Below are 13,995 nucleotides of genomic sequence, written 5' to 3'. Positions count from 1 at the left end.
TATTTTCCTGGAGAAGCATCAGTATACACTATATCAACATAATGAATTTGGCATTTTCAAAGTGTCTTTGTAAACTAGTAGTATAATTCATAATTACAGGGGTAAAAAAGCATTAAAAAAAGTCACCATATTTAAGGAAAATAAAAATAATCTTGAAGCATAATGATAATTTTAATATCTAAATATTTTAGAGGAGCATTGCCTTCTATATATTATTTGATTTTCAGAAATCATACTACCTGAGTTTGCAGAGGATGATTTTCCAGATATACCAGCAATGGAAATAATTAAAAGGAAGATTGACCTTTTCATGCATGACTGGCAAACAATGGAGTCAGAAATCAAGCAGTCATCTCTGGTTCAGGTTGTTGTTTTAGAGATTGCTGAGCAAACTCCAGAAAGTCTGCTTAATCAAATTGTGCTGGTTATGGAACGTAAGTAATACTGTTTATGTGATTTACACTTAACCTACCAAGGGGGATTTTGGAGAACTCGTATGATGAATATATGGGGGGGCAGGTTATACAGTGTTCTGTATTACTCACATGAAGTGGGAAGAGGACATGCTGTGTTCTGTGGGTGAGCTGAAAAGCACACTAGCAGCCTTTAAGACATAGGAAGATTGAGGAATTGTCCTGGTTTCAGCCAGGATAGAGCTGGTTTTCTTCACAGAAGCTGGTGTGAGGCTGTGTTTTGGATTTGGGATGAGAAACTGTTGATAATGTGCTGATGTTTTGGGTTGTTGCTAAGCAGTCAAGGACAGTCCAGCTTCTCGTGCTGGCCTGCCAGCGAGCAGGCTGGGGGTGCACGGGGAGCTGGGAGGGGACACAGCCAAGACAGATGACCCAGGCTGGCCAAAGAGATATTCCCTACCATACGACATCATGCCCAGTACATAAACTGGAGTTAGCCGAAGGGTGGAAATTGCTGCTCAGGGATGGGCTGTTGATCGCTGGGTGGTGAGTAATCGCTGTATTGGGCATCACTTGTTCTTGTACATTCCTTTGTTGGTATTATCATTGTTGTTTCCTTCTCTCTTTCTGTCCTATTAAACCGTGTTTATCTCAACCCATGAGGTTTTTTTTTCTAATGCTCTCTCCCGTCCCACTGCGGGAAGGGGAGTGAGTGAGCAGCTGCGTGTTGCTTAGTTGCCGGCTGGGGCTAAACCACGACAGGAATATATATATATTTGAAATATATCTATATTTATATATATAATGTGAATATATTATAATGTCTGTACATAATGAAATATGTGCATAATAGCTCCCTGAACATTCTGACAGCACATTTCCCCAGTTACTTGCTCTATCTGGGCATGTCAGGATACTGTTTTGAGAACTGGACAAAGGTTCACTAATGTACAATATTCACTGAAGTCAATGAGACTTTCAGGGTGCATAATAATCTAATCTACCCACCTGCACAGATTGTGTTTCAAGACTGGATTGTTACAGTATTGATATTTTTCTGGCAAATTACCTTTCTTCACTTGCGTGCTCAAATCTCTTAACAATTTTGAGTACTGGATAAATAATATTAATACTACATTTTCCCTATCATTACTACAATGCAAGTGTTTTATTAACCAAAGCATCTTATTGTGCTAGCTTTATAATAAATAAAATTTGACCAACGAACAACAGGAAAAAACCTGTTGCAAACAGTAGTGGCACTATTTGCATGTGTTTATTTAAAACTTTTGTACTACAAGTTCCCATTGAAAATACCAATTTACTTCAACCGAAAAACAACTAGTAGAAGTTCCATTTTTGGAAGAAGAAATATATTAATTCCTACATCCAGTGTGAACATTTTGCTCTATGAGTAGGAGAAATGCAACAGACAGTTGGCATGGTTTGCTTTCACATATGTGCTTATTTTATGGACAAAGAGAATATATTCTGGCATAGCCAAAGGAAAAATATTAAAATGGGGAAAAAAATATTTAACTTTTTCAGAACCTTTTAAATATCACAGTTGGGAATTATCTGCTGAAGACTTAGATGAGGAAGCAGAAGATCTGGCTGCTGAAGGGGAAGATGAAGAAGAAGTTGAAGAAGAGGAAAATGAAGATGAAGAAGTAAGCATGCTGGCTTTGTCCATTTATGCTTTTATTTTAACTCATTTATTTTCAGTTTGAACATAACCATAGAGAAATCAGCTTTTAGACCTGATTTTGTATGATCCAATTTCAGCCTTCTAACAGAATGAGTATCAGTATATGTTTCAAGAACATTTTCATTATATTCCCATGTTCTGGCTGATAGTAGTTTTACCCAGCGAGAAACATAAATGCCCCATGCTAATAAGGAGAATGAATGTACCTGGTTTTGACAGATGGCAAAGAGGACTTTTATTGAAGAAACAAATGTGAACTTTGATTTCCATCAAAAACATTAGCCATCATGTAAACATTAGGAGGTGCAGAGTCCTAATGTGCAATTCTCTGTTTCATCTCAGCTATTGATAATTTTCAAACACCCACTTTAATGAAATTAAAGGTCTAGCTTCACCTTTCTTTCATTTTCATCCTATGTTGGAAGACGCCCATCCCCAAATTTAACAGTACAAGATATCCATATACTGTACTGGAGCAGTATGAAACAGATTTTTTAGAAATTAATTTTATTGGATAAGTAATCTGACTTCATAATACCAGTTCTCATTGCCTTTTCTGAAGAGGTCTACTTCTGCACATTTAGAAGCAGCAGAAAGTGAGTTTCAAGAACACAGCAGGAAAAGATTTTATAACAGATACTTCTATCTTAACTTTGGTCTTCAATAGCTAACTATGATATTATAATTTCAAATTTAAAATGGTCATTTTTTTTCTCAGTAATTGTCTCAATAGTCTGGATAGATTGTTTTCTGACTCTGAATCTAAAAACTGTGTATTTTCATAGACTTACATTCAGCTTACAAACTATCTTAAGAATACCATTCTCATTCAATGCTCAGTTGATGTATTTGAAATTACTTAATCTGATATAGTTGATCTATTTAGATTAAGTGAACTACTGAATTCAAATAGTTTTTCAAAATTTTTGTAATGTTTTCAGGATGAAGAAAAAAATCAGGAAAAGAAAAGGCACATGGGAGACACAAAACACTTTTGTCCAGTCAGTCTGAAAGAGAACTTTGTCCTTTACCCAGGACTCCATGAACATGCAGCTAAATATCAAGAAAAGTTTTATTACTTTTCAACTTCTGAGTACAGAGATAAATTTCTGAAGAACCCCGAGGAGTACGTGGCTCACAGTGAACCAATACAAGTGAGAATCTTCAAAATTCTTTAAAGCCGATAATAACAGCTTAAAATAGCTGTTTTCCATTCCCATTTGTAATTGTTTATTATTGATGATTTTTTTTAGGTCACAATAAATATATCAGGCAAGTCCTTGAAACAAATAAAACACATTGCTTCCCTAGTGATTTTTTAGTGTACTTTTAAATTAACACATTGAATTAATGATGCAAATAAAGCAGAAAAGAGAGGAAGATTATAAGGGCTTATATAATCATAAGATGTGATTAACAAATCACAAATATTGGGGGGGGTACTATCTTTAAGTCTTTTTTTGTAAGTGGAAGAAGGGTAAAAGAAGGGAAGATTTAGCAGAATTGTCTAATGAGGCTTCATTTTTACCTGCTGGCATCAATGCCATAGTGTATTTGTTCAGTGTTTCCAGAGAGCAGGCAGTCTGTTTGGAATAGCAGTAGAAGGCCTGGAAAAATTAAAATGCAAAATGATGTGACTGGTTTTCATGCAATTTTTACAATAATATTTTGGAAGTGAAAAATAGTAGGGGTTACACTGTAGAATCCAAATTGGTATAAAATATTCCAATTCTTTCCTATAGGCTCCTCCCTTACGGGTGTGCTTACTTGGGACTCATGGAGCAGGTAAAACTACTTGTGCACGACAGATAGCAGACAAATTAGGCATTTTCCATATTCAGTTTGAAGAATATCTACAGGAATTGATCTTACCCAAAACTAAAGAGAAAGTTGGGCCTGATTTTGATGAAGAACCTGAAGAAGATGATGATAAAATGCCAATTCTGCCAATTCTGTCACAGGAACTGGACAGCTTCTCTCAGACCATGACTAAAATTGATGTTGAAAAAAGCAAACAGGTAATCATCTGATCTTTTTTATGTCCATACACAAAATAACCATTTTCAGAGCAGAATAGCAATTTCCTATAAAATTTATGTTAAATAAATAAAATTTATGTTAAAACTTATGTTAAATTATTTACTTAATGAAATGTGATAGAATGAGAGGAAATGGCCTCAAGGTGCGCCAAGGGAGGTTTGGACTCGATATTAAGAAAAATTTCTTTACTGAGAGGGTGATCAAACATTGGAACAGGCTGCCCAGGGAGGTGGTGGAGTCACCTTCACTGGAAGTGTTCAAAAGACGTGTGGACGTGGCACTTCAGGACATGGTTTAGTGGGCATGGTGGTGTTGGGTTGGTGGTTGGACTTGATGATCTTAAAGGTCTTTTCCAACCTTAATGATTCTGTGATTCTGTGATACGTGGAAACAATAGTTCTTGACAGTGTTTTCTTATGAATGCCACAAACATTCTTCAAAACATTTCCAGGAATTATGTATAGTTTTTTTCTAAACAGTAGAGACAGATGCTAAATGGGGCAAAGGAAGACAAACTGAGGGAAAAAAAAAGAAGGTCAGAATAATAATGAAAAGTATTTATACTACGCAGCTTCAGTCTGGTGAATGTGCTCCAGCTGCACAAGAGTTTAGAAATGTTCACCAGCAGGGCTCTCTGCACTCTCTTGGGGCAAAAGGATAGAATGCCTCTACCAGCCCTTCAGTGTGATCATACCTTGTCAAAAAAACAGATACACTTCTGTGTTCATAAAAGGGTAAGATAGTATATTTTTAATACAGTAGGTTTTGTAATCGGGATTGTAGTGTTGTCTTTGCTTATTAGCAGCAGCTTTAAACCAGAAAAACTGTTAGGTAGCATCAAATATGCCTGCTAGTTTAAAAACTGTTTAAAATAGCTGGATATTCATGGAACTGGTGTAATAATTCATGAATGATAGCTTTCAGAAAATTAGTTGTTTTTCCTAATCAGATTGAATCCTGGCTAAAAGTTGTTATAAATATACACTCTAAAACCCATCTCTTACAGGGTATAATTTCCCTGAACAATAAACATTTACATAAATTTTTATCAGGAGAGAGCGATTTCTTTTATTAGACAGTGATATATCAGGAAAAACAGACGAGGTTTCAATGCAAATTAATTCTTCTTAACACAGCAGTGGATATGGTAAAAGCCTTTATTGTGTGGAGAAGTCTCAACACACAGGTGCACAGCACATAAATCTTTCAAAAAATGCATAGTACAAAGACATTGAAAATCTACCTCCTATACAATACAAATAAGGGTTTATGCAACTCTCAAAGCTTCAGGAAGAAATAAGTTTCTGCATCCCATTCTAAGAGCCTTTTTTTTGTGTGTGCTCCTGATACCTGCTATGTTCTTTCAAGTTATTGGTCATCAAAGACCTTCAAAGACTTCCTACAACAGGATCTAAAGAAGCGTGCAGGAAGGGAAGCAGGCTACAGAGGAGGCATACAGAAACAAACTCCAGGCACAGTATTAGGAAGATGAGCGCTCCGATGCAGGTGGAAACTAGTGAGGGATCTGAAGAGTAGCAAGAAGAATTTCTATCAGAACAACAGTAGCAAAAGGAAGACCTGGAAAATATGAGTCTGCCAGTGAGTGGGGCAGGTGAGCTTTTGATGAAAGACACTGAAAAGGCTGAGATGCTCAATGGCTTCTTTACCTTGGTCTTTTCAAGTATGGTCTAGTCTGTGGCCCTCTAGGTCTCTGTGCCTAATAGGAAAGCATGGGTAGGGAGTGGTACTACGCACAGCGGAATAGGATCAAATTTGGGATCATATATGTAATCTGGATGTACACAAATAAATGGAGTGCATTCACAGGTGCTGAGGAAACTGCCAAAGGTGCATTCAAGGCCACTCTCTGTTGTCTTGAAAAGTGGGGGAGGTCCCTGATAACTGGAAGATAGTGTTCCTGATGCAGTAATACAAGAGCAGGTAACATTGGAAGCAAATGCTTCAACACAGATCAAAATGATGGATGTCAGAACAAAAATTCAGGTTTTCATTAGTTAAATCTAAGAGGCAGTTCTCTTGGCAAGTCTGTTTACAACTTGGTCATCACAGCCAAAAATGTGGCAAGTGTTCCTGGCACTGGTGGTTATGGCTGGCTGTCTCAGCTTTATTTTTTTGGCATCAATACATGTCTTACACTAAGACACTTCTGTTAGTGTTTTTTCCTCATCATCTTTTTCTCTGCTGGTAAACAATCTTCTTCTACATTAGTATTTTTTTCTCACACTTCTTGTACAGCGCTTTATCTGATGGCGTGACCAAAGCACAGCTGATGCAACTGCAGTTCTGTTTAGAAACCCATTCACTGGTCCATGCACAAAACTCTAGAGGATTATTTCCAGGGTTGTGAACTCCCTAAGCACTTCTATGAATATGACTATGAACAGACCGTCTGACTATTCTAGTTTCCACTGACCCCACTACCTCTGCAAAATAAGTTCATTTAACTTCATTTGTATCATTCTCTTTCACTTTGGCACAAGACATTAGAAGCATATCTATCATAGCCTAAGGTAAAGGTCAGCTATAATATTCAAAGCAAAAAAGGCAAACAAACCATACCATGCAGTCTGGGAATTTAGCAAAAAGATACCATCCGTGTTGTTTTAGTACGTGTCAACCAAAGCCTTCACAGCATTGACAGGTCTGGGGAGCAACCTTGTCCTTTGAACCACTGCTATGCGGTGTGTTCTCTTTTCTTGTACCCGGAATATACATCTTGTGTTTCTTTTATCAGATGCAAATGCCATTTCAAGATTTCATCTGCAGTGGTGATGTCAGTGATACACTTTTATATGGGTTTTACTGTTTTCTTCCACTTACACATTTCTTTCAAGATGCCTCTGTGTTACAGATCTGGCTACCACCTTGCCTTCTTAGGTATCTGTTATGCCATACTAACATCTTTTAATATATACACTAGTGCCTATGTCAGGCACTAGAGAAAATATTACTCACACTCACACTACATCAGGTCTGTGGCTTCCAGCATATTCTCGAGTTCTTTTGGCTACATTATCAAAATGGATGTCAGGCATAGGAATTCTTATTCAGAGATGTCCTTGCAGCAAGCAGCTCCCTTATCATCATTTTGAGGGTTCTTGAGTCACTTCAGATCCTTTTGTTCAAAAGGGTTATTCTTTTATTTTCTGACAGGTTATGCTAACAAATTCTTGAGCAATTTGGGTTAATATGACTACTACATGAGGAAAGGATAGCAGAACTTTGTAAGGAATTCATGAAGGAATCTCAGGGGAGAGCTAAAACCCATTTGCTGAGAGGAACAGGAGAATACTTAGCTGCATATTAAGTTTTCTTCCCAAGTTACTTTGGATACAACATAGGTACATGTTTGATGGCCACTGACATTTAAAAAACACTCTTTCAGTAGTGTATATATAGTCTTAAACAAATACATATTACTTTTTACAAATGCGACCTTTATAAGGTATGCCAGAAAAAGTATTGAACTCTTTAAAGGATACCAGATACATTTCTGTTACAAACTTTGCCATTCTGTTTTCAGGGGGAAAAAAATAACTAACTAGAAAATATTATTTTCTTCTGTGAATATTGCCATGAAAAATTAACACAGTAGGTCAGGAACAGTGGTAATTTCTGAATTCTAATGTTGTCTTTTATCCCGTATACTTGTAAAAACATGTATTTTGATATTGTGACTGATGTAAACTAATCTGACATCACCAAATGTATACCCTCTTTTCATTCTTTTTTACTATAGTTTGTGTCAGGAAGCCATTTTATGAGAAGTGCATCCTCAGCTATATTAATCTCACAGTGTTACATATTCTGGACAGTTTTTCACAAGAACTTAACAGATAGATTTGGTATTTGAATGCTCTGCATTTGTCTAGTCATTAATACTATTACTGCCCTGTAGAACAATGCTATCTTTCTGATTTCTGGTGATGTGCCTATATCCAGTAACCTTGCATATCTTTCTTTGGATTGCATCAAAAGATAAAAGTTGCTTTTAAAAGTGAAAAACCATTATGATATAGAGCAGATAATCTTCCAGCATGAGAACATGTATAACCAAGTGGAAAACTTCTTGTAGGCAATTAGGAGAAACTGTGATCATTTCAGTTTCTATTTCTCTCACTTGAGCAGATGTATAATTAAATACTTTACAACTGTGCTTGGGTTTATGTTTCATTAAAACTCATATAGCAGCAATTGCCCCAACTCTAGGGAACTACCCAACCCCAAGTACGTGGGAAATATCCCAAAATGTATAATGTAATACAGTGAAATGTGGCAAATGAGTTTACTTTGTTTCTGCTGGTTTAAATCAAATGAAGACGGTACATTACTAAGTCAAAAAAACAATAAATGTGTCAGGTAGATCGATCTTTCTTTCTGTTGGTTTTTTTTTTTTTTCTTTCTTTTTTTGTGGATTTTCTTTACATAAAGGAAGTGCAGTTAACCGATGAGGAAGAAGCAATCAAAGCAAATCTAATGGATAATGAGGCACTGCCTCCAGAAGTCCTTGATAACATTGTTCTTGACTGGTGGAGGAAAGAGCCATTCCGGTAAGTGTAATCAGATTCTTGAGAGTATTTCAAAGCTTTTGTACTTCTTATGAATCATGACCTACCTCTCAGTCTTGGTTTTGTTGCTCTATTTTGATTGATATTTTCACAGTAATATAATGTCTCATGTGCTCTACACAGGACTGGACAAAAGTATTTAGTGCACTTGAATTGGATCAAATCTCCTGAACAGCCACATAGTTTTTGTGGGCTTACAGGATAGACATGTAAATAAACCTTTTATGTTTTCATGTAATTAATAAACATGGAGAGCTGGAATCCAGCTGTAACTATTGGTTTCCATATATTGTAAACATTGTGTGGAAAGCAAAGATAAAGTATCAGTGGCCTCCAAAATAACAGAGAATCAGGTTATCTTGTGCATTCATCACAATCTGTAGTCCAGTGATGTATCTGCAACAGACTTCCTTTCATATGAGAAAGTACATCCATAACACTGCAATAAATGTGGATTATTGCTGCATAAATAAATAAGGTCATTGACTCCTAGAAAGCAGACTGGCTTTTTAGGATGTCGTTTCAGCAGGGAAAATCCCTTTTTCCCTGTCCTATCTCTTCCATCCATTTCCATCGAGATCATAGCTGCTGGCAGATTGACCATTAGGTTTCAATTCCTAACAGTATGATAAATGCCTTAAAAGAATAAACAAGATCCTCAAATAAACTTATATCCTGTCAGCCCACAGATAGGGGACAACGTTCCCTTAATGGTGTAAAAATAGAGAGATCAGTTTTAGGAAAAAAGAATGCACCAAGACAAAAAATTACCCGGCATTACACATAATACTGCAATATTATATTATATAAATTTAGCGTCATCAGGGACTGTATAGCAGAAGAGAACCTTTGTCACATTATACATTGTGATTGACATCCTTCCCCCAATTTTTTGCCACAGCATCCGGGCCACCTGTTCTTCCATCCACTCCCACTCCTTGTAGCTTCTTTGGTTACCTCAGTTTTACAATGTATCCTATTAAGGTCTAAAGTAATAAAGAGAAACATGAACTTGTTATTAATACAACATTCAGCGTTAAAGAATTACTCATCTAATTTGAGACTGTAAGAGCTCCAACAAGCCATAGAGCTTGCCAGACATATCTGACCCGTTTTTAATATCTGCAGGAAGGGAGATGTAGGTCATGCTCAGTGGCACTCATCCTACACTAGAGAAGAAACTGTCAGGCATTTCTGAAAAAATGAATCTTCAGGCAACATGCCTTCTGCGGCAAATGTTACCAAAAGAAAGTTTGGGGCAACTTCTATTTTTTTGAGAGCAGTGGCTAAGAAGTACTGTTTTTAGAGTCACACAAGCAAGACTGAGGACGCAATTAATTTTGATTTTTTAAAGTTATTTTAAAATAATTAATGCCTGCACATTAAAACCTCAGAATAAATACATTTGTTAGCGCGCTGATTAAAATATATAGTGAAATATCAGTTTTACATTTTCAAAAGATAATACCTGAAAGTATTTTAAGTTTACTCTTAACATACACATTTAATAAGGGACTTTTAAAATTTTTTTCAGATTAATTGCATTTTCACCATGTTGCACTTTAAACCACATTGTGTAATGATAAATATCTTCTTTTCTAATTAGGTCCACAGGATTTATACTGGATGGTTTCCCTCGTACTTTAGATGAAGCCCAGTATTTGTCAGAACGAGGACTCTGTCCTGATGCTGTGGTTTATATTCAAATAGAAGAAAGTGATGTTCTTGAACGTCTTTTTCCTCCACGTCTGAAAAAATGGAAAGAAAAACAGTATAAAAAAATGGAAAATAAAAAGAAACTGAAAGACCTGAAAGCAAAAATAAGGGTAAGTTTGCAGTCATTTCTACTTTCTTGTAATTTCAGCAGCACAGGTCTGAACATAGATTCTAAAACTCCCAGAGCAATGAAGAGCACACAGAGAACAGATATGGGAGCCAGTAGACACAGCCCCACACATTCACAGCATTCCCAGATTTACCATAGGAACCAGAAAGAATTTAGGGCTCCCTTCCTCCTCTGTGCAATTATTTCATGTAGGAGTTTAGATATCTCACAGCCCAAGAAAAGCAGCTGCGCTGACGGACAACTGGCAGTCTGACAGAATGCCAGACATCTAGAAAGTCCAGGACAAGAGGCAACTAGATGAAGAGACTGAGTATGGCCGTAAAAAATCAAATACACAGCTCATGCACCATACTGTTGTTGCATCCCATATTCCCTGAACATGTGCTGTTGAGTCATCTCACACAGGCTGACTTCATAGGTACTGTATGGTGTATGTGTCTGTGTTTCCCGCTATGATACTCTGCACAGAAATGTAATAGCATTAAGCCACAGTGCTGTTGCAGCTGCATGGTTGCCCATTTCAACAAAACTGTGCCTACTACTGAACAGGTTACAAGTTACTTGAAGTAATCTGAAACTTCTATGCAGACATTTACAATCAGCATGTGCAATATATTCAACGTTCCTAATTTTCTATAAAAGTGAGATAAAGTACTTCACATGTACTATCAGAACAGGTCTGAGCAAAAGTTACTACAGAGCAGCTGACACAAAGGATGTTAGTACAACAGAATTTGGGACAAGGCTCACACAATACCAGTAAGTTTTCTGAACTGCTTGTGCCAGAGATTGGCTCTGAGAATGCACATAATCTAGGAGAGCTAAAGTATTTTTTCAGTTCAGTCCTTCCTGATGCAAGTTGAAAATCTTGCTGGAAAAGGTACATTCTAGTGACCAGCCTACATTGCTGTACTCAGCTCACCCTGTAATCAGTTACTCTGATAATGCAAGTGGCAATTACTTGTGCTATGGATCCAAGGGTCCAAACTTCTAATGGACAGTGTACGCATCAATATGGGTCCTGATGAAAAAGGAAAATAACAAGGTCCTATTTAAAATGTCCAATGATGGAGTGATGAGTGGTGACCCTCAGGAGTCTGTATTGGGACCAGTGCTCTTTAAGATCTTCATCAATGACATAAACAGTGGGATCGAGTGAACCCTCAGCAAGTTTGCAGATGACACCAAGCTAAGTGGTGCAGCTGACACACCTGAGGGATGGGATGCCATTCTGAGGGACCTGGACAAGCTCGAGGAATGGGCCTGTGTGACCATCACGAGGTTCAACAAGACCAAGTGCAGGGTCCTGCACCTGGGTTGAGGCAACCCCCAGTATCAGTACAGGCTGGGAGATGAAGGGATTGAGAGCAGCCCTGATGAGAAGGACTTGGGAGTACTGGTGGATGAAAAGTTGGACATGAGCCAGCAATGTGCGCTCGCAGACCGGAAGGCCCATATCCCGGGCTGTACCAAAAGCAGCATGGCCAGCAGGTTGAGGGAGGTGATTCTGCACCTTGACTCCGCTCTGGTGAGACCTCACCTGGAGTCTTGCGTCCAGCTCTGGAGCCCTCAGCACAGGAAAGACATGGACCTGTTGGAGAGGGTCCAGAGGAGGGCCACAAAAATGATCAGAGGGATGGAACACCCTAGAGTTTCCTTCTCCACTGAAAGGAGCTGGCAACAGGATACTGAGAGCAAAGAGTATGCCCGCGGCACTGTGTCGTTCAGGAACACCAGAGTTTAGTCACAAGAGTAGAGAAAATTAGTCTGTGCAGACTTTCTTGCTGCTCTGCTTAGAATGCTCTGGTATCCAGGCCACTTCACTTGGAGTTAATGTGGATTTCTAAAATTGCACTGATGCCTGCATGTTGACATACTCAGTTTTTCTGATCTCAGTTCAGGTGACAGCATCACAGTGTGCAAGAACAGCAATTACAGGTTGAATATCCATCAGCCCCAGTGCCCTTCAGTGGAATGCTTCTGCATATTACTTCTGAGACAGGATTTAGCCATCAGATATTTGACATGCATCTACTGAGCATGTATGTGGGACTATATTTCAAATGCGTATAAGTTGGTCAAAATTGGGCAGTTTTAAACAAGGCATAGGGAACAGCACACATTTAATACTATGCTCAGTCACCCCTTTGCCAAATGGCAGAAACCACCTATAAGTTTAGAAACTCTGTAGTTTACCAATAATATTATAATATTTTCAGTGTGATCAGTATCACAGTCTTTTTCCCCCCTCTAATCTCCATCTCAGAAGCTACCAAATTAGTTTTACTAAAATTTACTTACATGTTCACCTAGTAGAGAGGTATATCTCATCTGCAAAATTTAAGCTGCACAGAGAGTATTTTTTAACATTAGAAGCAACTAGAAACAGTGTTTTAAGGTGGAAAGAACAACATTAATTCTAGATCACATTACCAAGTCTCAGCGGAGATCTTTTATTAGCAAATATCATTGTCTTCTTCCATCTTTTTTCATTAACAGGATGAGAAGATTGCTAGAAGAAGGGAAGAACTTTTAGCAGAACAAACCCAAAAGAAACAGGAGGTAAGAAAATGTCCTGGTGTCAGCTGGGATAGAGTTAATTTTCTTCATACAAAGCAGTATGAGACTATGTTTTGGATTTGGGATGAGAAAATGTTGATAACATACTGATGTTTTCAGTTGTTGCTGAGCAGCCAAGGACTTTTCATCTTCCCGTGCTCTGGCCTGCCAGCCAGAAGGTGGGGTGTGCAGGGAAAGCTGGGAGGGGACATGGCCGGGACAGCTGACCCGACCTGGCCAAAGGGATATTCCATACCATACTATGTCATGCCCAGTATATGAACTGGGGGAGTTGGCCAGGGAGGGGCTGTGGCTCAAGAACTAACTGGGCATCAGTCAGCAGCTGGTGAGCAATTGTGTTATGCATCACTTGTTTTGTATATTCTTTTATCATTATTATTACCATTATTTTTTTTTTCCTGTCCTATTAAACTGTATCTCAACCCATGAGTTCTGCCCTTTTTTTTTTCCAATTCTCTCCCTGATCCCACTGCAGAGGTGGGGAGGCTGAGTGAATGGCTGTGTGGTTGTTTTGGCTACCTGCTGGGTTACACCACAACAGAAAACAAACTAATAAGACTTTAAATAGAAGTGTTTGTATTCATATAGTAGAAATTTCTAGAGCTTTTAGTCACAGAATTTTCAGGGTAATGTAGAATAGTAAAAATGTGATAGACTGTCAGAAACTTCTACTTTCAAAAATAATTTGACATGATGTTTAAATTGTTTTAGAAACTATTGACTCATGAACACTAAAGTCAATTTTAAAAGAATTCTTGATATGTGCTCCAGTTCAGCAAAATACTTACAATGTGTTTTATATGTCTAATTTGTAAGCAT

The 13,995-nt window shown here is 37.8% G+C and overlaps 1 protein-coding gene across 1 annotated transcript in view; it reads left to right on the top strand.

Moving 5' to 3' along the window:
* The window catches only part of AK9 (adenylate kinase 9), a gene marked incomplete at its 5' end in the record, with an annotated part of 77,611 nt that overhangs the window by 45,747 nt on the left and 17,869 nt on the right, over positions 1–13,995 (top strand). Inside the window, 7 exons of the mRNA XM_081998195.1 lie at positions 228–434; positions 1,962–2,083; positions 3,063–3,275; positions 3,864–4,139; positions 8,614–8,732; positions 10,357–10,576; positions 13,096–13,158. Of these exons, the coding sequence (XP_081854321.1) occupies positions 228–434; positions 1,962–2,083; positions 3,063–3,275; positions 3,864–4,139; positions 8,614–8,732; positions 10,357–10,576; positions 13,096–13,158 (1,220 nt within the window). The remainder of the gene's footprint in view (positions 1–227; positions 435–1,961; positions 2,084–3,062; positions 3,276–3,863; positions 4,140–8,613; positions 8,733–10,356; positions 10,577–13,095; positions 13,159–13,995) is intronic.

The sequence above is a fragment of the Phaethon aethereus genome (genome assembly GCF_964289735.1).
Source record: "Phaethon aethereus genome assembly, chromosome: 3".
In the NCBI taxonomy this organism is placed as follows: Eukaryota; Metazoa; Chordata; class Aves; order Phaethontiformes; family Phaethontidae; genus Phaethon; species Phaethon aethereus.
This window is presented reverse-complemented; position numbering and strand designations above follow the sequence as displayed.